General features: G+C 39.2%; 1 protein-coding gene across 1 annotated transcript in view; it reads right to left on the bottom strand.

Moving 5' to 3' along the window:
- The window catches only part of TTC12 (tetratricopeptide repeat domain 12), a 1,640,087-nt gene that overhangs the window by 812,128 nt on the left and 802,046 nt on the right, over positions 1-25,913 (bottom strand). The window contains exon 12 of the mRNA XM_044081062.1: positions 11,229-11,397. Within this exon, the coding sequence (XP_043936997.1) occupies positions 11,229-11,397 (169 nt within the window). The remainder of the gene's footprint in view (positions 1-11,228; positions 11,398-25,913) is intronic.

The following is a 25,913-nucleotide window of genomic DNA, read 5'->3' as shown; positions in this document are numbered from 1 at the left end:
CTGGGGGCTGTGGTAAGACCAAGAGTACAGTGCCTTAAATTGAAAGTGATTGTCTTCCAGTCAGAAAAGGAGAAACATCCTGAACTACTTTGTTATTTTGATATGACAGTACACATCTTGGAGATCTTTGGAGCACACCCAATCATCCTTCTTCAGAAGAGGTAGATTGCTCCATGATCATCTGGAATTTTGTCCACTTTATGAACTAACTGAGGTGGCTTAGGTCCAGGATGGGCAGTAGGTTCCAGTTTTCTTCAGAACAAAAAGGAACCTTGAATAGACCATGGATTCTGATTGGTCAGGGGGACCTGCTGGATTTTCTCTTTTCTAGCAACTTTTTTACTTCTGCTAATTCCATCTGACTGGGTGAAACATTGGGAATTTTCCTTTTTTTCTGAAGACAAGAAACAAAGGGAATAATGTAGCTTCTAGTGATTATCACCTGTACCCATGAATTTTAACTGATGTCTACTAGGCTAGAAGGTACAGGGGTAGGCATCTCTGCCTGCCTCCAGAGTAGGGCAGTCGGCAACCTTTCAAGAGTGCTGGAAGGGTTTCTCCATGAAAGGACTGCAAAACTCCTAATTCTGTGGTCCACCATTGCCTCTTGAATTATGTCAATTATAACTACTCTTCCCATAGCTCCAGTGGGGTCTGTCTGAAGATCAAATCCTTGGGATTTTTGAAACCACAACTTTTTAAACCTTTATGGTTACAGGAGAAAGTCCTTTGTGGCATGGAAAAATGGATTCCGACTGCAGACAGGTTCTTATTTTCTTGCTCACTCCTGGGAAGTATTTTATTCACTTTAGGCCCGAACAAATTTGAAACATCACATGTGGCATTAATGAAGTAGGTCTTAAAGCCTACTGTGAAGTTGCAAAGGCACATCCAGGCATGTCAGTGAACAACAATACCAGTGGACACTGCTATAGTTATACCATCAGCTGCAGTGGAAAGCAGATGCATACATATGTTAGACATTAATAATAGGAGAGACAACTGGGTTCCACTGACATCTTGATGTCCACAAGGGGATTACCCAAGACAGACTTGGTCAGCTCTTTTGTCAAGTCCCTCTGAAAACAGTTAGGTAGTTCAGCTCTCTAAGTGCAAAAGTCGCTGAAGTAGACGTCTATTTCCCAAATCTGTACAGATCCCTGGTCTCTCTCTTAGGGGGGTGGACAGACATACTCTCTTCAGACTGATCTTTCCTGATGGCTACCAACACAACCACAGATTCTAACAGAGAGCCCTTTCTCCAGTATAACCTAGTTCTGGCACTATGGTTTATGTGGTACAGGCTCGAGGTTACTTCTATGCCCACTGAGAAACTAAGTCTATGAATTCATCATCAGGATGAACCACCAAGGAGGAAAAAGAGCCAGCCCTGAATACCTCAAGAACCACCGACTCCTCAGGAGAAGGCACTTTGGAGGACCAAGCCCCCCCCTCCTTCTTTCATCAATTTTAGATTGTCCCTGAAGGAGATGCCCTCAGGTGAAAACTATGGGGAACCGTCTTCCTCATCAAAGTCTGTGTCTTTGGTGAGTGACTCTGGTGAAGAGACAAATGTCTCATCTTACAACTCAGTTTCCTCAGAACCGCTACCACACTTATGTCTGGTGAAGATCTAGAACTGGATGGGGGACTTTCTTGGTGAGAATCCTCATGGCTGAATGAGGCTGTATGTCCTTGTTGAGCAGGATGAGTGCATACAGAGACAGAATGGAGTTCAGGACAGGTACAAGCATGGTACAGTCACTTCTTCTCTTTTCCTGGAAAGAAACCTTTCAGATGCCTCAAAAGCAGCTATTACATTCAGCACTGAGGAAGTATCCCTTTGATCCACTGGTACGAAAAGGAAGGGTAGCCTCGACAAGAACTTGACACAGCTCCAAGGCCAACAACAGTGATGAGCTGTTGAGAGAAGAGGCACCAAGGGTAAGAAACAGATCCAAAAACTTTGGAGTTGACCCAGAACCCCTGAGCCTAAGCCCTGGCACTTTAGCTCCATGACTCATCCCCATCTGATACTGCCAATGTCAAGAGAGTATGAGAAACTGTCAGAGTCAAAGTCAAAAAAGACTATCGGTTTCAACATAGGTGCTCTACTGGGCAGACTTGGAAGTGTGGCCTTTGATTCTCACAGCTGGACAGGAGCGGGAGACACCAGTGAAGGGAGTAACTGGGGCCACGACTTTGTCTCTCAATGGGGTCACTGTTGGGATGACCACCAGTTGGATAAGAGTCCGAAGGAACTTCCACATTGTCCTGTCAACATCTGCATCTGATAGTCTCCTGAATGAATAAAAGGACCTGAAATATGAAACCACAGAAGGTAGCCAAGAAGGAAATTTCTTTTGAAGTAAAAGGAAGTGAAGCCTCAGACACATCGGCTCCAGTATGCTGGGGAAAGGGTGATTTAAACAACTTTTAAACTGACAGGAAGAAAGAGAGATCCCATTTAAAAGTACAATACAGTCTTGAGACAATCCATTAAAGCACAAACCCCTAGCTTTAAATAACTTTCCTGAACATAAACATGTTATTAAACAAACATTTGTTTAAATGGAAGTTTTTTGCCCAAATGAAACTTATCCACCCAATAAAGGAATAGCACAAGCTGACAACTGATCGTTGAAAGCCTCAGATGAATGTACTTTTCAGCGGCAGAAAAGCTACGAAGGATTTGGTACCCAAACCTGTCCTTTTAGTCAGGTCAGCTCAAGCGGACTGATGGTTTGGGCATGTGGAAGGTACCCTGATACTATGGAATCTGGAAAGCTGTTATATCCTATGCAGTATATAACCCATACAGCTAAGACTACTGCAGCAAAAACCAATATGAGTGAACATCAAAATTTGTTTTAGTTGTCTATTTTGAAAAGAGATGAACAGATCTACTTGAGGTGTTCCCACAATTGGATAATTTCCTGGAAGACCCCTCATTAAATTTCCATTTGCAAGGATCTGTCCTGGTTCTGCTCAATGTGTTAGCCACTAGGTTTTGCTCTGATGGAATGTAAAATGCTTAGAGGGTTAATGAATGTTGATGAGCTAACTCCCAAGCCATCACTGCCAGCATGTATAGGGGGTACGACCTTTTACTGCCTGATATCTGTACCACATGGCTGTGGTAATGTCGGTAATCACTTGAAGAGGTTCTAAAGCCATAGGTGATGGACAGACCTCAAATCCTGGATCAAGCCAACATCCCCTTTATGTTGATATGCTTTGGCCTGCAGGATTTCACAGGCCTCTGAATTATACACCCATGGAAACTGCTCCCCAAGCAAAATATGGCACATAGGTTCATAGTTCATAGGTTCATAAGTTCATACTAGGCTATCTGCCCAAGGGCATTTATAAGCCTAGCCCATAGTTATTTGGCTTTTGCCACCCCTTTAGTTTGAATAAAACTATGCCTATTATTTTGCTGTGCCTCTGTCAAGCAGTGACACTGAAGTAATCCCTGGGATATATCTGCGATCCCCCATCCATTGGTCAAGATTCCTCTTGAACAAGGCCAGCGAGGTGCTCTGCCTCACATGTACCGGGATTTTGTTCCACAGCATAGGGAGTCTCTGGGTGATGAATCTGTCCCTCCAGCATGTTCTATTAATAACCGTGTCAAGGTTTAAGTCTCCCGCCCTTGTGGTTCTGAGGGATCTAGATTTTTTGAGGTGAAGCATATTCATCAAATCAGGGTTTGACATGGCCTTATATGTCAGGCACAGGTCACCTCTGAGCAAGCGGTATGAGACTGAATAGAGCTGGAGTAAGTGGTAAGAGACTGGTTTGGAATCTGAGGAAAGAAGGGGAGACCTGGGTTCAGTTAAAGTTGTTGTCTTCACCAATGCAGTTCCCTTTTTTATAAAGCCCAAAACTGGAATTTGATACCAAGAGAATGCAAATCCATGGAGATAAGTCATACAGAAAGCATTACTCTGGAAGAAGACTGTATATCAATAACCAGACAAAATACATTTTTTCACAAAAAGAGATACAGTACTCTAATTCCTTTAAGTATACTCTCACTAACCAGCAGTGTGTCAAGTTTACTTGATCAAATGTTTATACTATAAATAATGTAAATGCTGGGTCTGTGTGTTTTAGAAACTACTGCATCTTTCTCATGTGCAACCTCGCAAGAGGAATCATGAGAATCATATAACCCATGAACCTGAGGATCCTCAGAAATTCTCTTGCAAAAATCTGAGACTGAATGGAGATGCTCAGGAAGGATTCAAGGTATGACTAAAGCTAGGCATTTGTCAAAATGCTCATCAGCAAACTTTTGGTTATGTGCCCAATCATATCTTCTCACCAATGCAGCAGTAGCAGTGGGCTGAAATACAATACCAGCACAATTATACACACACTCTTAAGAATATTTAAAAACCTGGAGCAGGGGTAGAAGTAGCTTGGTTCAAAAAACAACTTTCTTCTGTATAAAGAGTGGTCTCCAATTCCCTCACACAGTCCATATGACAAAGCACAAATTTCCACCTGTATGCTGGATAATTCAGAATTCTGAACACTAAAGGGGAAGAAGAAAAGATTCTCTTACCTATTCAGTCCAAAATCTTTCTTTCCTTGTTACCAGATGAAAGATTTGTATAAAGGGGCAACCTGATGCCAGCATGAGATGACATCAAAATCACTGCTGGATCAGATCTATGTGACAAAAATAAATATATCAGCCTTAGGTACCTTATACAGTTTTCTGCTTTTTTTAGGGCTTGATGGCTTGATCTTCAGATGATTAAAGGCAGCATTCAAAATATCCTCCAAGGTTGGCCATATAGTAGGAATGAGGTATATCCATTTGTAACATGTCATAGTATCTCTGTAGTTCATGGAAGAACTTTGGTTAATTCCCATAAAAATCTCATTCATCCTGGCTATGATCCGATATGTTTATTTACTTTATTTATTTATTGATTGATTGATTGAAATTTGATTACTGGGAAAGTTCGAATGGGTAGGAGCCCACTTTAGCGGATGCCTAGGAAGAAAAGCTCCAAAGTATTAAAAATTATTTTAAGAGTAATAATTTTCCAGTCATTAAAATAATAGAAAAAACAAAGACAATTTAAATAATTATACCAAATTAGATACAATATAGAAACATTGGTTAAGAGTAGATACAAGTTAAATGACAATGATTTAATAGTTACAGAAATTTTAGCCAGTTTATACAGAAATTAAAGATAAGTTAGTACAATACAAACAGGAATTCCAATACAAAGTGAGAGAAAAGCAGGCACATGGTATATTTAGAGAGGAAAGCCAAGGGAGAAAATGTAATAGAAGTAACAAAGTGAGTGAAGAAGGGAGAATAAGAAGATATAAGGTATGAATAATTTGACCACATTTAGGGATATAGTTTATCCTGGTGATTAAAAGATAATGTCTCCACAGGAAAATAAGTATTAATGTTTTTTTCTCACAATCAGAGAGACCTGGGTTACGGAATCTGAAGAAGATGAAGCCCTATCTTTGTCAAAGTCAGAATCATCAGGCCGTCTCCTCAGGAATTACTTCACAGGGTAAAGCCAAGAGTAAATGCTTCTGTGTATTCATTGCCTGCAATGTCTGCCTTCCTAAGATAAGGAACACATCTTTTTTAACAGTAATTACTTCTTCAGAAGAACTGTTTTTAATCCTTTTTTTTTTCGTAAAAGAAGTTCCAATAGAAGAAGATCAACTTGAAGGAATAATGTCTACCCAATCTAATGATATCTTGACCCAGTAACCCTGAGGAGGCTCCCAAGGGTGTCTCCTAGACCTAGATGAGATGTTTTTTTCATGGCTGTACCAAATACTGGAAAAGCCAAAGAAGATGCAACTGACCTCTGTTTCATGATGGTCAAAAGGATTACAACAAAGGAAGCTGGACAGATAAATGAGTATTCAGTGGAACAACTAATGGCCACTGCAAGTTAACCCACTGTCGGCTGAAGTACAGACTGAGTCTGCAACAAGGACTCCTAGGTAAATGTCTCAAAAAATCAAAGTTTACACAAGCAGTACATAATTTCTCACAGAATTAGCCCAAATACATTAACAAACACCTTAACAAATAATCATAGTACTTGACAGGAAAATTCCGACATTATGAAAAAATATTCTGGGTTTCTTAAAGGGCAAATATCACTCTTAGTAAAAATAAAAACAGAATAAATATTTTTCTTAAAAGGGCAATCATTTTTGTGTGGAGGGTCTTCCCAATGGGGACCTATGAGCCAGAAACTAAGCTCAGAGACAATGCTTTTCCTGTGAAGTTCGAGAGATGCTTCTTCTCAAGACAGCAAGAAAGTACTTAAGAAATCTCCACTCTGACTGATTTCCATCCTTGGGATTATCTCATAAGCAGTCAGAGTGAAGGTGAAGGTTAGAGCTGGAGCTTTTAGAAGCAACCCATACAGCCTAAAGGCTACTGCTGCAGGGAGAATGATGGACATCAATGGTGGACCTTCTGCAGTACTCTTTTACAAGGTCCTTTCACAGGCTGTGATTAAACTTTGTTATTGGTGGGTGTACGATACTATCTACATCTTATGAATCAAATCAGAAAGCTAGGAATAAAAAAAAAATCAGGACCCATGGAACTCATCCTCTTGACCCTATTGAAATGTAATATAATACTGCAGGTGCCTCTTCTAAAATAAAAACAGTTACCAATAGTGTACCAAAGGAATTAGTGTTGGGCTCTCTCCTATTTTGTACCTATTTTTCTGAAGTTCAGATCAATACTCCTGGCTGCTGTTATCTAAGTTTGCAGAAGACTGCAAATTGAATGTTATTTGATCTTCCACTCACTCACAATTCCTCTAACATGGGATAGACCATGTTAACAACTGGACAAGGATAAAGGTCTCAAATTAACTTGTGAAAAATGAAGTACGGTTCGTTTTGGTAAACAAAACATTTTCATATAACATATAAGTGACACACCAATCCAGTCAGACACTGTTTTAAGGGATATAGGCACTCTTGATAATTTTTTTATCATCTGACCATTATATATCTGAATTAATTTTGCAAGCCTTCTATTAGGTTCATCTAATTTCCAAAGGTATCTCTTACAGATCTAAAAAAAAATCTTAACTGCTCTTTACTGATATCCTATCAGACCCATTATTGAATATAGTGCATCTTTTGGGATATATTTATCTAAACATATCACTCAACTTGAGTGGCTTCAAAAAACTTAGTTATCAGGACAATCTGGAAGTCTTCTTTTGTACTCAGTCTTTTATAGCATAGTCCATAGAGATCTGTGTCTAGCCTTTTCAGCCAAGAAAATTCAAACCCTCTTTTACCTCCTATTCTTTCACAAAACAAATAGTATCTCAAACATAACATTAAAGGAATTAAGCCTTTGTTTTTATATAAACGAGATGCAATGGTATGATAGACTGATATCCCAATGTATCCCCTGATATCCCAATGTATCCACCCACCTCTGCAACTACCTTCCACTAAATGTCAAGTATCCTACTGGCTTCAAAAACCTAGATAACTGGATGAGAAATCTCAGATTATACACCAGTCCATCCTGCTTTGTCCATCTTGATTCTAGAGGGAACTTTTAAATATTGTTTTTGGCTAGGCTTATGATCAGTAGACTGATTACCAAGTATTTGCATATGAATCTATCCTTGGGAATACATTTTGTGTAAGTAACTGATTTTTACTTAACATAAAACAGTTCCAACCTCAAAGCAGGCTTAAATCAAACTGTTTAAAAAGTAAAAACAAAAAACAAAAAAATGCATGGCACTGAAAAAAATGGAATGCATTAAATTAATCCACTAAATCCCACTACAAGTAATGAAAGAATGTTAAAACCAAACCAAAAAATAAAAATAGATTACCACTTTCATCTTAAACTAATTCTTCAGATACACATCCTTGTATCCCAGTTAATTTAAAATTCCTTTTTAAAGTCACATGACGTGTTACAGCCATTCCATTATCTGCCATTCTTCCTTTGACTTGCACTTCATATTAAAGTAATTGAATAACTTAAGTAAAATATACATTATATTAAATGTTTGAAAAGTAGCCATTTAAACTGTTGCCATCTCTGTAAGAGATGCAATCAAACTAACCTGGTATGTTATAAGTCCTAAAGGACTTGAATCCTTTATTGAGTAATTACCTCATCTATAGCATACTATCTTTTACAAAAGATTACCTAGGCTCATAATTGGTTTTGCAGTATGTAATGTCATGCTTCAAATTTTTCGTTATTTCACCAAGCTTGTGTTTGTTTGCTGATGTTTAGTGCCTTTTAAATTCTAATTATGTATCTTTTTATTTAACCACGTTACACCCATAAGCTACCATGGGAGGGGGTTTTGGTAACACCTAAGACCAGTACTGTTTTCCACAAACGTCAACCACAGGTCTTACCCTTTGTCTGGCCTCCACTGTCAACCATCTCATTCCATTCAGTAGAAAAATATGAAGTCAAAGCATATGCAGTCCATTTAATATTAGGACAAATAAAATCATATTAAAACTATGTTGATATTCCTCATCCTCTCCAAGGTAGAAATTCCATATTTTTATCTATATCGGACTTCTTAATACATCTCTGACTTTAACTACTGTCCAAAATGTAATTACAATTTCAGATTTACTATCTGAAAATATTAGTAAAGATTAAATAGAGGAGTATATGAAAACAAGAACTCATTCTCCAAATTTGATTTTACATTTACAATAGAATTTTTAAAAAACCTTCAAATACATGGTTGTAACATCCCATGACTCTGTTAGAGTAATTTCATAATGATTTATTTAGATTAAAAGATCTAATTCATCATGCTTCATAACTAGGTTTCAAGAATTAGCATAATAACCTTTCAAAATGTTACTACATTTAAACAGGACTGATATTCTCTTTGCTCTAGTCCCCCTGAAAATATACATTTTATTATAAATATTATTACTGTTATTATTATTATTATTATTATTTTAACTGAATCTGGTAACTTCCTCCCAAGAGATTTATGTGGACTCTGTGATATCCAAACATATTAGGCTGGCTAACATAATCTTCCCAAATTCTTATTAGGACATATTTATGGTGCAAGCTTTTCAATCTTAACCAATTATTAAAATACATGGCTTTTCTAAAACTGAAATTAGACAGACCTGGTGAAGGTAAGATTTCACTAGGAAGACATTAATGAAGTTCCTTTCAAAGCATTTTATTATGGTTAGCACAGTATTTTTCATATGATTTAATGGTGTGTACTCATTCCCTCCTGCATCTAAGTCCGTGCACAACTGACTAGTTTTGGAAAAATATTTATACAGTTCAGCAGTTTAGACAAGGAAAAGAAGACGTCAAGGACAGGCCTAATTAAACATTTGACTTGTAAATCTCCAATAACAGAATGTCATTACTCTTCCTATTTAACTCAGTATCAACTTTTGAATTCATTAATTAATTTTTTATCAGTATTTAGAACTGAAGTAAGGACATATTTCCCCCACTGACATTATTATCTGCAGAGTTTTCTAAGCTGATCATTAATTAACCGTTTTAGCTGTGTAGCCGTGTTAGCTAGCTTGTACTTTTAAGGAATAAAGTGCAGCTATAAGGTTAACAAGATCTGTTTTTTGATCAAATGACTGCATGTTTTTTATGTACTGATTTCATTATGTTGACATAATTTGTTAAATTTGAATTACCTTTAGTCAATTTCTTTTTGTGGGGTGAATGTTTATAAATGCGCAATCGTCTTACTTCAATTCCTTTGCACCCTTTTAAAAGCAATTTTACATAAATGGAGAGCTAAGAACACAGATAAGCTGAATGTTAATGATATTCTAAAACACTATTTGCAAATCTCATTGAATGAGTCAAGAAAAGATGACATACTCTACTTAGTTACTGAACTTCAGTCACCAGAGACTTGTAGAAGGTCTGAACATGCCTTGACCCTTTGGATAAAACACAGAGTTGGTTACTTTGGCTACAGCTACAATACATCTTCAGGTTAACATGATATGACTCAAACTCAAGGACAACAATAGTAAGGGTGAGAGATACTTTCCTTCTTTGTATCCACATGACCAGAATTGGGAAGACGTGTCTAAGGCTGTATCTCTTGTCATCAGAGTAAGTTAGAGAGGCATGGAAATATATCCCCAAGTATAGATATAGCCAAAATGAACAACAGTACTTTTGTCTTAAAAGATGCAGCTTTCCAAAAACAGCAAAAAAAGTAATTTATATTAAAACAGAAAGACATATGGTCAGAGAGATTTCTTTCTGTTATATATAACTAGACAGATATGGCAAAAGCAATGGCTTACTGACCATACCTCTCAACCTCTTAGAACAAGAAATCTGGACAACCTTTAAAATAATGGGGGGACAAAGGTCCAAAAATAGGGACAGATTTTAAATATTGCTCTGATAAACTTAAACAGTTGCTAGAATAACAGAATTTCTATGAGCATGCATTTTCTGAAGGATATGGAGTATGAAACTCAAATGTATGTCATCAATCCTCAGTGATCCTCAATGATTTGCTAGAAAACCAAAAATTTTATGAGGAACAGACTAAAAAAATGGGCAAAAATCTGGACATTCTGGGGAAATCTGGACAGTTGACAGGTTTATTACTGACATATTAAAAAATAACAAAACAAGCTTGACATGTTCTGGGCTCATATGATAAAAATGTATGCATTCTTTCAGGAAGCTGTAATTTATAATTAGCAAGTACCACTACCCCAGTGTGAACTCAACGGAGCTTATCAACTCTCCCAAAACACCAAAGCAAAGTCATTCTTTTTCTCTACATTAATTTCCTTGTTTCCAATCTTTTTTAGATATTTAGTTTCTCCATGTAAACTTATTAATTTGTCACCTTTAAGAACACAAACTCCTTTCAACATTCATATTGTCCTTAATAGCAAATTTTTGTGAGACTAATTCACATCTAACAAACAGCTAACATAATAAAGGAAATACACTACCTCACTTCCCCAGTAGAAATATCTCTAAGATAGATGACATATGGACATATAAAATTCTCTGCCATCTGCTGTTTTCTTGAGATCTTTAATAGCATCTCCATAACATTTTATAGTGTATTTCTATTATATACTTGGAAAAACAATATACTATACAATTATTATGGCTATCAGTGGATTTGTACAGAGGCAAAAAGAAGTGTAACTCAGAACTATACCTCACTGTATCCAGTTCATTAAGGAGCAACCGCCTTCCAAATTCTGTTTCAGAATACTGGTACATTAGCGAAACACATTTTCTCTGAATTTCTGGAGCATTTGATAACAGTAGCTCAACTAGCTGCTGCTTCACATTACGGTGTGTTATCAACAACCTCTGGTTTTCCTCTTAACACAAAACAAGAACAAAAAAGCATTATAATATAGGATTAAACTGCTGTTCTTTTAAAGCAAACAATGAATGAACCCTAGTAATTCACTACTGAATATCATTACTGCTGTAAATGAGCAAAGATTATTTTATGTTATAGACTGATAGTGCATGCCTTGTATATTCAACTAATCAACTAGAGTAAACAAACTGTAAAAACATTTTTTTCTGCTCGCAGTTTTGCTGTGCCCATTCTTCTAATCTATAGAATGCAAACAGATTCACAGAGCTGGTAAAATGCTTAGTCCATCCACTGTGTCCTTTCCAATATCTTCCAAACAAGATGAACATCTTATTCTCATCTTCCTTAAGCCTTAAGATTTTTCATTTATATTATCAGATTATGTCCTCTTTTCTCATATACATTTTTAAGTCTGAATTCACTTAGATTCAGTAGATTCCTTCTGAGGTAAAATATTTCTGTCAGACCTCTCCCTTTTGTCTCAACACTGAACATGTTAGAGTCTACTACTCTTTATTTTAATGGTCCCTGGTGAGGGCCATGGAACATTTTTCCCATCTTCTATATACTGCTTCTATCCTACGTAAGTCTAAGCAAAACTAAAGCCCCCAGAACTGCTAACAGTACTCCAGATGAGGTATTAACAGCTGTTTTCAACCATGGCTGGTAACCTTTTGTTTTCTGCTACGGATTAACCACTTATGCATGGAAGTATTCCTATAGTCTTCAATGTGACTTTATCATGATTACTCTCATATCATCTTGTATGAATAATCCCAGTCACCTTTTAATTTTGTCACCACTACCCTTTCAACTGTGTACTCTTTTCACATATTATTGCTTCTGTTCAGTTTGTATTTCTGCACTGATTTTAGGTGATCATGTTAATGATTCCTCCCTCGATGTTGCCAAATCCCTGTCTATTCTTTGTACATGTTTATATGTTTCTGCCATGTAGCTTTCCTACCACAGTTTCTGCAATGTAACTAACTGAGATATTAAAAAAGAGCTGTCAAGTGCTACCAGTCTCACCAGTAAAGGTCAGTTCATCTAATGTACTCCATTTACTATGACAGTGCAGTCGCACAAGTATACTTTCCACAACAGATGTCCATACAACTGCTGCAGGACTTCATAATATGGTTGGATCTTTACCAGAGGACCTCCAGCCTGATTTTTTCAGCAATCCGATGAACCTAACATTGTCCACTTGCAGTCTTGAGCTGTACTAAATGAGAGAGCCCAGAAAAAGTGCATAATATATCATACCGTTTTAAAACAGACAGACTGTCTCAATAAATGATCTTTAGAAAGACCAAAGATTCCTGAAAGCTGAAAACCTACTGATGAAAGACAGACTAATAGTAATAATAAACAGTGTGGTTACACCAGAACATCACCATATACCTCCAATCACAATTTTAAGGGGGACAATAAAGGGGGGATGAATAGAAACAGTTTGTCCTGCAGCAATGATCCTATTATTGAACATTTATGGTGAGTGCAGTCACATAACAAACACTGTTCATCGCAATGTTCAATGCTGTAAGAAATCATAACATAACTGAAAGACTGCTACAAAGTGCACCCTAAGCTGCTGGAAGTGACTGTATGGCCAACTTCCTTCCTAGAGAGTAATCAGTGGAACAGTCCCAGGCTTCCCTGCTGCACTGTGGGCTGCTCAGCTGAGCATAGAGCAGCAATGTCACACTTGTTAATCCCTAATTCTTAACAGAATAGGTCCCCTTGCTAACCCTAAAGCAAAATCTGACCCAACTTACCCACCCCTGAACAATACTCATGGTTTAACCCACTACAATGGACAGTCTGTTTCCCAGCATTTCTCCAACCAACCTGATTGACATGGGCATCCTGAGGCAATGTAGTAAATGCCTCATGTATACTAGCATTTGCTCCTAAAGCAAATACAGTATGTGAAAGATGTTACTATATTATGAAACTGGAATCAATCCTCTCACGTAACAATAAACAAGACATCAAACAGGTTGTCAGCACACACTCCTCTCCCACAAGATAAAGTCACGACACATAAACCTACATACATGGAGATACTAAGAGCCTACCAAAAGACAAGAAACTTCCAAAGTGCAACAACTCACACATACTAGAGCACAACCAAACACTACTACACATAACACACATACCAGTATCTCAGCGAATAAACCCCTAAGGCAGAACACCTCAAAACCAAATGTCCTGCTCATAGAAGAGTCCATACTGAGACACAAAGAATCCTTGTCACAAGGCTGGACAAGGAGAAGATCACAGTCAGCTGCATGTCAGGTGCCAGAATCCATCAAATCATGCATGCACTCAAGTCACTCAACAACAATTATCTTTATAACTCTATCAAGGTACATGTTGGGGTGAATGACTTGAGACACACCTCCTTGGACTATATGAAGAGAGACATGACTGAACTCTCAGATTATGTGTCCCAAGCAGTTATGCCCCTAGCCCTAAGCAGCATTCTACCTTCACCCAGGGTGATGCCACAACATAAACAAAAAATGATCGACTTCAACAATTGGCTTAGCGTCTAGTGTCAATATAGGGGGAGCCAGTATCTGTCAGACTGGGAAGACATAGTCAACAGACCACGCTGCTTTGCCAGAGATGGTGTTCACCTGTCAACCTCTATGCTTTTGCTCCAACATAGTATCTTTTTTAGTAAATACCAAAACAACAAAACTTCTGACATAAAAAATCCACTACAAACAAACTCAAGCTTATGCTGCTTAATGCTAGGTGTCTAAACAGGAAACTCCCACTCTCTAGAAGCTATCCTCACCTTGGAATATGCTGACAACTGTGCAGTCACAAAGACTTAGATCAAGGCCACAGACAGCACCCAGGCCATGCAAGGCTACAATGTCTTCCATATGTTCAGACCTCAAAACAAGGCTGAAAGAACCAAAGATGGAGGTGTAACCAGCTTCATTAAATCCAAATACACCTCGAGACTCGTTAAAAAGTACGACCATCTTGAGCTACTCCAGGTCCAAATACCTATAAATAAAACACCCTGCTACATTCACTGCTAGCTACAGGTTCCCCACCATAAACCATGAGAGAAGCAAACCGCCTATGTAGACTTGCTTGAGTCACTCACTATACAGCCAAACACCATGGTCATGGGAGATTTCAACAATACTTCTATCGCGTGGGCGATGTACAAGAGCACAAGCTCAATCTCCCTGAAGTTCCTGGACATTGTTAATACAAATGCACTAAAACAGACTGCACCCCCAAAAGAAGCTCAATGTTCTGGACTTTGTACTCACCAACATGGGGAGGGGGTCATTGCACTACCCCCTGTGTTCTGCCCTCCCTAGTAAGGTCAGACAATAAATCTGTCTCATTCAAAGTAACGATCAGACCTGACACCTCCACAGGAGCAATAAAAATGAGAAACTTTTCCAAAACAAACTAAAGCCTACTAAACGATGGCTTGAAAAGTTTCAACCCCCCTGCTAACACAGCCAACAATGACTCCTATGCAGGGGAGTATACAAACGTCCTGTGTAACCACTTAAACAACTGTATTGACTCTGTTGTACCTGACAGGATCAAAACCAAGTCCTCCTGTAAAAACAAGCCACCCTAGTGGATTTAGAGAATAAACAGGTTATACAACAAAAGGAAGAAACTGATATCTAAGAACAGGGAACTTAGCAGAAAAAGAATACCCTCCACAGCTTGAACAGACAAATCAGATATCTGGTAAAGTCCAATAAAGCTAGTTATGAGGCCACATTAGCTTCCCTAGCTAAAGAAAATCATACGACATTCTTTAGCTATGTCCAAAATCTAAAAGGGAATATACTCAGTTATGTGCCAAACTCATAGTGGATGTGATGATATGAGGTATTGCCATCTGTACCAGGGACTGTAGGGCAGTGCATGTGTAACATATGCTAGCATAGTTAGCTGGAGTTTTGTACAGAATTTTATGTCATTTGACTATCACACTGATTTGTACAGACGCTTGTGTTAAAAATGTATTTGTAAAGTTGCAGGTGTTAAAAATGCATCAACAGTGGGTCCTGCTGGACAGAAAAAGAAAAGAGATACACATGTATGTCAGACAGCATTATTAAAACTGATTACATGTTTTAATATACAATTCTGGAAGGGAACAGGCTAATCTCAGTCCAAGCAATTTTGAAAAACAGGTTGAAAATTAAATGGGTTGGCATAGGCCATACAGATTTTAACTTACAGGTCTGATTGCAGGCATAGACAAAAATGTCTGGGAAAACTAGGACTAGGAATCTTACTATATTGTCCTTAGGGGTGAACTAATTGCTATCCTGGAAGGGTGGACGCTTTTTAAATTGTTTTATAGCTTTCAGATGCTGCAACAGATCTTAGCAAAGCTCTAGGTATGTATGGTACCAGAGTCAGGTGACTAGATGTGATGTCATTCTATAACCAGCACTGAAATGATTCTTTAGATATTAGTGAGAAATATGACAGAACTCTTGCAGTAGCACTTTGTTTTTTGGAACCTGACAGGAAAGATCTCTCACAGATATCTCACACAACCACACACCTCATCTTGCCTTGCTGTAAAGCAACTCAACACATCTCATCTTGCCTTGCTGTAGTAAGTAACTTAACTAGGGAACAGTAATAGTTTAGTCAGTCAGAAAAATATAGTGAGATTAGTTAAGTAGTGTTTTTCTGCATCTGTGTGAATTTATCCAACTGTGTTATTTTTTATATCTCCTGTGACTGAGACTCTTGTGTTTATTATAACTAGATATTTGCTATTCTCATGTTTTCTATTTTATTATGGATTACTTAATATTTCTATACCTTTCATTGTGACTGGTCTTTTAGAGAATATTTTTAACATCTTAAGAGTACTTGTGCTTATTTTAGTGACATGGTGGCCACTCCTGAAAGCCTTGCTGCACTGGTCATACTCTTCCATTTGTATAAGTAATAATTTTACTCAATATAATTGGGTACCCTGGTAAGAGCCTTAGAGTAGCTGACTGGTAGCAGTGTAATTACCTAGACAGAAAGGGTACCAGCTTTTAAATCTGTGTGAACCTTTCCCAGTTGTGTGTGCATGTGTGTGAAAATCCAGTATCCAAGTGCGTGTGTCAGCTACTTGGAACAGGAACATAGATCTCCAAAGTGGTCAGTGTGGGGTCTTATTTGGGGCCTGGTGAAAGAGACTGAAAGCCAGCCCCAGGATGGGAGTGTGGGTTGCCTGTGTGCTCTTAAGGGAAACTGTGCTTGGTGCAGACAGCTGCATCTGAAAATACTGTGTGTATCCATATTAGTTCCTAGTGGCCATCCCTCACCAGTGTCAGTGGTGAGGATTGAGGTTCCTTGATTACTGGCTCAAAGTAGGAACAGTCACAGTGGACACCACTACTGACACTGACCCTGAGGAAACCACTCAAAACCTTCCATCTCATAAATGAGGAACACTGCCTTGCAGTGTGGAACAAATGGGCAAAATGGGAAGCACCCTCTAATAGCTTACTAATAGCTTCAAATAGGAAAGTCATAGGATGGTTAAAATGTGATACTTTATACTTATAAAAAGTTTTTATGATGAATTAATATGATTCAGTACTACTTACTATGGATATCAGTTAAAAAAATCCTAACATTGAATGTGTGAAGACCCTTTCAATGTGGAATTTTAAGAAACATAGACTTTTTAAGACCCAGAATGAGGACTGCTCCTCGTAACAAGGTACACTTGAGAGGTATGCCAGAGGAAATTGCCAACGTGTTAGCTGACAGATTTGGTGCAAACTTCACCCTCCCATTCCCACCAGCCACATCCCAAACAATACCTGAAACCAGTCCTCTCTCCAGTATCTTCAATGAGCAGGTCATATCCGCACTCTCCAAGACCAAAAACACAGCCTCTATGGGACCAGATAACATCCCAGGTGCTTACTAAACAACCTAAAATATGACCTAGCGACTCAACTTGGCACTCTCTAACCATAACCGGAACACTGGCTTTGTTCCAGCAGAGTGGAAAACAGCAACTGTAATCCCTTTGCAAGAAGGGACCCATCAACCAACCCTGAGAACTATAGACCCATGAGCCTAACCAGCCTGATCTGCAAGCCTATGAAAACAATCATCATGGACCTTAACAAGGACAAAGGCAACATTCAAACTCTTGACCCAACCCAGTTTGGTTTTAAGGGTAGAGCACGCTTGCTAAACCTGGTGGGCTCCTTCAGGAATATCACCAAATCCCTGGACAAAGGCAAAGCAGTACATATTTCCTATCTTGACCTAGCCAAGGCTTTCAACTCAATGTCCAAACTCAGGTATCATAGAGAAACACTCACAGCTAGGAATTAACCCATATGTCATTAGATGGGTAGCCAACTGGCTCACCGACAGAACCCATACTGTCAAAATTGGGGATTCCACCTTCACCAGTAGAACAGTTATCAGAGGGGTACCACAAGGTTCTATACTGGACCTTCTACTGTTTGGAATCTATTTCTTGGAAGTCCATGCAAAAGTAGACAGCCAGTGGCTTACCGAGTTCGTAGACAACTGTAAACTGGGAGCAATCACGGAGTTGCCTAAAGATATTAGCCTGCTACAGGAGGGGTTAACACAGACAAATGACTGGTGCCAAAGCCACAGTCTAAACCTAAATGGAAAAACGTGCATCCCTGTCCCCTTAAACAAAGAGGTAGCCCCTACAAATTACAATATAGGCAGCACCCCACTATGCTCATGGGACTTGGGAACACAATTTGACAGCAGTCTAAACTTCAATCACCATGTGTCCATGGTGGTAAGGAAAGATTTTCATGCTGCACACCTCATAAGTAAGGCCATTGCATCAAAGACCAAGGATGTTATAACTCCTCTGTACTCTACCCTCATTAGACCACTAATACAGTATAACGCTCCCTTTGGTGTGTACCTCACCAGACACCTGCAGCATCTGGAGAGACCACAGAGGTTCTTGACCAATAGAATTCAGGGACTCCAAAACATGGCCTACATGGAAAGTCTGAAAGCCATTTTACTGTACTCTGTGTCCTACAGGCTGCTGAGAGGTGATCTGTGCCTGGTCTACAAAGCAATTTCATACCCTGCCCTAAAGGAAATGCTGCATGCCCACTAATCAAATGGGATAAGAGTCGCTCACTCCAGAAATCTCAACCTAGCCTGTGACTTAAACAAAACTTGCTGGAGCGACAGATATGTCTCCCAGAGACTGTCACTACTCTGGAATAAACTCCCAATTCACATTAAGCATAGCTCCTCAATGACCCTATTTAAGCACAAACTGGACAACTGGATGAGAGACTGTAAATTCACCTCTGGGGTGGCCCCTATGTCCCTCATGGACAGGGGCAGCCAGTGCTGATCATAGATTCACTCTGCAAACAATCAAACCATCTAACAATGGTCAATTAGGGAACACTGGTATTACATGGCTAGGCTTGTAAAGGCCCTAGGGCCATTGGCCTAGTAACCTCCTATTTACCTATAAACACCACACTCTGCAGGACAAATAATATAACTCCTATTCTGCTTCTAGAATGGATATCTAATCTGTAATGTTTAGAAAAGATGTGACTGGATGTCTGCAAACTGCCAAATGCTTCGGGCAGTTATCTAATACTCATAGCCATACATGGAAAGGAAGTGCTTATGATTGGACTACCTTGTTTCCTTTTAATAAAAGACAAAGAGATGATTAGGTTATCTCCGTGATTTAGTCCCCCTAGTATAGTAACTGTTGCCTGTGTACAACCATAATATTCAAAATTCTTTCACTGTTATTATTCATTTTAAGAAATAAAACTGTTACCTAGCTAGCTTAATTAAAACAAATTTCAGAAACCATTTCAAGAATAAAGGATGGATTTGTTCTCAAACACATCTTGTCCTTAAACCAATCTGTGCAGTATTATTTACAACAATAAAGCCTGTAGTTCAGAAATTCATCTGGCTGAAGAAAATGACATCAATAAAACAAATTCCAAGCAAAGCCCTTGGGTTCCACTGAAGTAATATTCACCAAAAAAAATACCAAGTCCCTTCCACGGAATACAAGATGAGTTACTCTCAAATGAAGAATCACCATCAGGAATGTTTTTATAAAAATATGAGAAGCTATAGGAAAATAAATAGGCAAGACAGATGGCATACAAATCAACTTTAATGAAGGACTAAGTGAAACTATTATACAAGGTATTAAATTACAGCAAGGTCTAAGGGTGCAAACTTGATATTGGAACTATACCTTGAGCTTAACACTAAAAAATCCAAAATGCGCACACAAGACTGGAACCAGTAGAAGTACGTCAACAAAAAGTTTTTATTTAACACAAGGTAACTTTTTGTTGACGTACTTCCACTGGTTCCAGTCTTGTGTGCGCATTTTGGATTTACTCGTTTGGTTTCTGAGGATTGTGTTTTCCAGTTGTTCTTAACACTAAAAAGTCATTAAAAGTCACAACTCTGCTTCTTGATAGGTCAATAGTTTATAGAAAGAACCAGGGTTCTTAGTTGAGCCAATAACACATCTGTTAGAAGGGACTACTGGAATAAGATCCATACACTTCTGTCTTGCCCACAAAAATATGTCATAACAGCGAAAGTCATGTCTTCCATCAATAGTGTCTAGTGACTTAAAGCAAGGGGGGTACTACAGCATGCAACTGAATAGGTGGGGCTAATTTTAAATAGAACAGTGTTGTATTATGGAATGTCAGCAGCCATTACCTGTGATCGAACAACAGATGACATCAGTGACCTTTACCCACAAAATGCCTCAGTGTCCACTCATTATAGGCACTTCATAGAATATATTCACCCTCAGATAAGGACACCCTTAGGTGAAATAGAGCCCTAGATAAAGGAGTCTATAAACCCCCAGTAGTACAATGGTCCTCCCTGCACTTCCCCAATGCTCATCAGCTACCTTCCCCATCCCAGCCTCATACCATACAGCCTGGTAACTTCCTTCTTGTTTTTAATCACTGTTTGTCTTCCATTTGAACATTTTCATCCATCCTTTTAACACACCATAACTGGCCAAGACTCCACTGGAACAAGTGTGGAAGAAATAAATGAATTAATCCAGAGGGTTCTAGATATTCTGCAGTGCGTCTTAATAGCTTTTTATGACCTTTTCATCCAATTATAGCCTAAACTAAAATCATAACTAAAGAAGTTTAGTCTTAGACTTTTCTTTCAAGTAAACATAAGATGTGCAAAGATTAATGTTTAAAGTTAACAACACAGTAGTTGACAATACACTGAGATGACAAATGCTTGCAAGAATGTATAAATCATACTAGACACAGTACCTGCTTCCCCACAACTCCAAAACAAGACAGATACCTGTACCTCTCTGATAGTAGACTGGGATGGAAGCAAAATCACAAATAGCAAAAAATGTACATTATACACCTGAGGAGGAAAACAAAGCACCTGGATAAAACCTACAATCACACAAGGAGTACATGCAGACTCCACACAAAAGGAATCACAGCCAAAACCTCAACCATAGAACCAAGTGCTGTGAGACAGGGTACACTCTGCATCACTGTGCCAGTGAATAGTTACTATAACAAACATCCTGCCCATTGTCCCACAGTCCCCAGCTGACAGACCCCCCACACTTAAAAGCTAAAGTCACATTTATTGAATTTGTAGCTACTGAAATGTAATAAAATAAAAATAATTGCCCATAATAATTTAACACACACACACACTCTGATATGACCATCAGTTACAGCCATTTACAGTGGATATAAAAAGTGTACACACTCTTGTTAAAATGCCAAGTTTTTCTGATAAAAAAATTAGACCATAATAAATCATTTCAAAACTTTTCCCACCTTTAATGTGACCTATAACCTGTACAATACACTGGTTGCATAAGTGTGCACACCCTTAAACTAATACTTTGTTGAAGTGCCTTTTGATTGAATTACAGCATTCAGTCTATTTGGGTACACACCTGTCCTCAATTAAAGAGACTCTGATTAACCCCAAATAAAGTTCAGCTGTACTAGTAGAATTTTCCTGACATTTACTCAGTTGCCTGCTACAGCAAAAGCCATGGTTTGCAGACAGCTTACAAAGCATCAAAGGGATCTCATTGCTGAAAGGTATCATTCAGGAGAAGGGTACAAAAAGATTTCCACAGCATTGAATACACCATTGAAGACAGTCATCAAAAAGTGGAGAATATATGGGACAACAGTGACATTGCAAAGAATTGGATGTCCCTCCAAAATTGATGAAAAGACAAAATGAAAACTGGTCAGGGAGGCTGCCAAGAGACCTACAGCAACACTGAAGGAGCTGTAGAATTTTTGGCAAGTACTGGTTGTGTACTACACATGACAACAATCTCCCATATTCTTCATATGTCTGGACTATGGGGGCAGGTTTGCAAGACGGAAGCCTTTTCTTACACAGACAATTATCCAGTCCCGGCTAAAATTTGTAAAACAATACATCAAGTCTCCCAAAAGCATGTGGGAAAATGTGTTATGGTCTGATGAGAACAAAGTTTAACTTTTTGGCCACAATTCCAAAAGATACATTTAGCGCAAAAACAACATTTGGCATCACCAAAAGACCACCATCCCCATGGTGAAGCATGGTGGTGGCAGTGTCATGCTTTAGGGTTGCTTTTCTTCAGCTGGAACTGGGGCTTTAGTCAAGGTGGAGGGAATTATGAACAGTTCCAAATACCAGTCACTTTTGGCCCATAACTTTCAGGCATCTGCTAGAAAGCTAAAGATGAAGAGGAATTTCACCTTTCAACATGATAATGACCACAAGCATACACCCAAATCAACAAAAGAATGGCTTCACCAGAAGAAAATTAAAGTTTTGGAATGGCCCAGCCAGAGTCCAGACCTACATCCAATAGAAAATCTGTGGGGTGACCTGAAGAGGGCTGTGTACAAGAGATGCCCTCGCAATCTGACAGATTTGAAGCGCTTTTGCAATGAAGAGTGGGCAAATAGTGCCAAGTCAAGATGTGCCATGCTGATAGACTCCTACCCAAGAAGACTGAATGCTGTAATTAAATCAAAAGGTACTTCAACAGAGTATTAATTTAAGGGTGTGCACACACAACAAAGTATTAGTTTAAGTGTGTGCACACTTATGCAACCAGCATATTGTATGTTTTTTTTTTATTTTTTTATATTTTTTTCTCCTAACAGATTTGTTTGTTTTTCAATTGAATTGTACAGGCTATAGGTCATATTAAAGGTGGGAAAAGTTTTAAAATGATTTATTGTGGTCTCATTTTTTATATCACAAAAACCTGGCATTTTAACAGGGGTGTGTACACTTTTTATATCCACTGTATATATAACAGTGACTATACACCTCAGATGTTTGACTGTGATCAAAGTAGTGAATAAATGCATAAACAACTGCACCCCCACCTCCCAATTTACCTCTCAACCTCTTATCTCAAAAATCAAGGAGACAGCTAAAAATTAACGGGGGACAAAAGACCAAAATGAGGGACAGATACTGCCTTTAACTTAGAAAGCTGCTAGAAAGTACAGTTGTGTACACTTACCATAAATGTAGATGTTCAAGTGTATTCACTGTTGCAGTCATCACATTTGGGTTATCTGCTTGCACTAGCTCTCAGTCAGCCTGATTAACAAAGTCTTGGGTCCTGTGTCGGGTGCTGTCTCTTCTTCCATGTCGTCAGGTCGTCAGGGGTATAAAACATGCAGCCGACGCCATTATATCAGTTTTTCTTGCTCCAGATGTCAGGTGCCCCCCTAATGGGAAGCAATTACATCTATAAATAAATAAGGTTATACCTCCAACAAAAAAGCAAATACACCAAAAAGCTTTTAAGCATAGTAAAGGAGAGTAGAGGTATAGCCAAAAGAAGTAAGGGGGCTAGAGGGAGGGTAACCAGGACTGCAACAGTGAATACACTCAAACATCTACATTTATGGTAAGTGTACACAACTGTACTATGTTCTTCGTGTTTCACTGTTGCATTCATCACATTTGGGTAGACTCCCAAAGCTAAGGATGGGAGGAGGAATTTAGATAGTATTAGGACCAGCAATAAGGCTCTGCAATACTGCAGTGGCAAAGCCAGATCTGGATTTAGAGAAAACTGGCAGATAGTAATGCTTGGTGAAAGTATGTACAGAACTCCAGGTAGCAGCTTCTAGGATGTCCCTGGTAGGGACGCCTCTGAGATAGGCTGTAGAGGTAGATGCAGCCCTGGTAGAGTGGGGTCTGATCCCCTGTGGAATAGGTTTTCCATGGTACTTATAGCAGAAATGAATGCAATGGCCTAGCCATTTAGAAATAGTTTGCTTGGAAATAGCCTTCCCCTCTGCCCCTGCAGCAAATGCCACTAGCAGTTGTTCAGATTTACTTTGAGGTTTAGTCCTGTCCAAGTAAAATATAAGTTGTCTGTGCACATCTAAGGAGTGCAGTAAATGTTCCCCTTTGTTCTGTGGATTAGGAAAGAAGGTTGGCAGATGAATGAACTGATTAAGGGCCACACAGGATACAACCTTGGGCATGAAAGAGGGATTGGTTCTGAGGGACACCCTGTCCACATGAAAGATGATGAAAGGCTCCACTGCCATAAGGGCCTGTAATTCAGATACCCTTCTTCCTGAAGTGATTGCTAAGAGGAAAGCTTTTTCCAAGAAAGGAATTTTAAATCTGCAGTAGCAGCTGGCTCGAAAGGAGGAAGAGTGAGTTTCTCCAATACAAAGCTAAAGTCCCAGGCTGGAGTTGGAGCTCTTCTGAGTGGTCTTAAATTGTTGGCTCCTCTGAGGAACTGCTTGAGCAGTGGATGAGAGAAGAGGGGAAGGTCTGTGTTATAATGAGCTGAAATGGCTGAGGCATGAATTTTGATGGAGGAGAAAGACAGGCCATTGTGAAGCATCTCCGTTAAGTATTGAAGAATCTGAGGTAAATTAGTCTTTGCTGTGCTCATCCCTTGAGACTGGTTCCAGGCACAGAATCTTTTCCATTTTTCAGCATAAGATTTCCTAGTACTAGGCCTCCTTGCCTCTAAGATGATATCCATCACTGGTTTACTGAGAGATGGTAAAGGAGAGATTAGGTAAATAGGCAGGCTGCTAAGTTCAGTGTTTGAAGCTGAGGGTGCAGAATCTGGTTCTCCTGCTGAGACAACAGGGTAGGAATCTGAGGGAGGTGCCATGGGGCCAAATGTGACACACTGCGCAAGAGGGGGTACCAGTGTTGGCATGGCCGGTCTGGTGCAATCAAAATCATCCTTGGTATGTCTTGTTTGATCTTTAGTAGAACTTTGGAGAGCACAGGCAGAAGAGGAAAGACATAAACCAGCTGAAGGTCAGAGCATCCACTATCCAGGCTTGTTTGTGGGGATTCCTTGTGCAAACTTTGAACAAATGATAGTTCTGGGGAAGGCAAAAAGGTCTATATTTGGGGTCCCCCATTTGCTTGTCAACATGTTGAAAATCCTTGGTTCCAGTTTCCACTCGTGTGGGTCCATGAGGTTTCTGGTTAGTCCGTCTGCCAGTGTATTTAGTTTTCCTGGCACGAATTGAGCTTGTAGATGCACTTGGTAGCTCAAGGCTGTGTTCCACAATGCCATGGCTAGTCTGCAGAGGGGGTAAGAATGTGTACCCCCCTGCTTGTTTATGTACCACATAACAGTGGAGTTGTCCGTCTTTACCATTAATTGTCCTGGAAGAATGTGGTCCTTGAAGGCTGTCAGAGCATTCTGTACAGTTAATATTTCTTTTTGATTGATATGCAGGTGCATTTGACTTGGGTTCCATTTGCCCTGAATGCACTTCCCTGCCAGGTGAGCCCCCAATGCATAGTCTGATGCATCTGTTGTTAGGGTTTGGGCAGCAGAGGGTAGAGTGAATGGCAGTCCCTTGTTTTGGTGGCAGGCCTCTGCCCACCAAAGGAACTCTAGATGTAGGCAAGGTATAACAGGAATCATTGCTTCCAGATCCTGAGAATGTTGACACCATAGGCTTTTTAGATACCATTGTAGTTTCCTCATATGCAGTCTTGCATATGGAATTAGAAGAATGCAGGAGGCCATGAACCCCAAGGCTTGTAGTATTTGCCTTGCAGATAGCAGGGTTTTTTGTGGCCACTTGTTTGAAGTAGGTAGTCAAATTAATTTGTTTCTCTGGCGTTAGGAAAGCCATCTGGGAAGTGATATTCAAGCTTGCTCCCAGGAATATAATTTGTTGACAGGGTACCAGGTGTGATTTATTTTTGTTTATGGTGTACCCCAGACAAGTTAGCACCCTTTGTACAAAGGCCAGATGATTCAAAAGTATGTCCTGGCTTTCTGCTTGAATTAGACAATCGTCCAAGTATGGGTATATTTGAATATTTCTTTGCCTGCAAAATGCAATGACTGGAGCTAGGCACTTTGTGAATACCTTGGGCACAGTAGATAAGCCAAAGGGCAGTACAGAGAAATGATAGTGCTTGTAGCCT

The sequence above is a fragment of the Protopterus annectens genome, chromosome 8.part0, assembly GCF_019279795.1.
Source record: "Protopterus annectens isolate FY-2018-M chromosome 8.part0, PAN1.0, whole genome shotgun sequence".
Taxonomy (NCBI): Eukaryota; Metazoa; Chordata; order Ceratodontiformes; family Protopteridae; genus Protopterus; species Protopterus annectens.
This window is presented reverse-complemented; position numbering and strand designations above follow the sequence as displayed.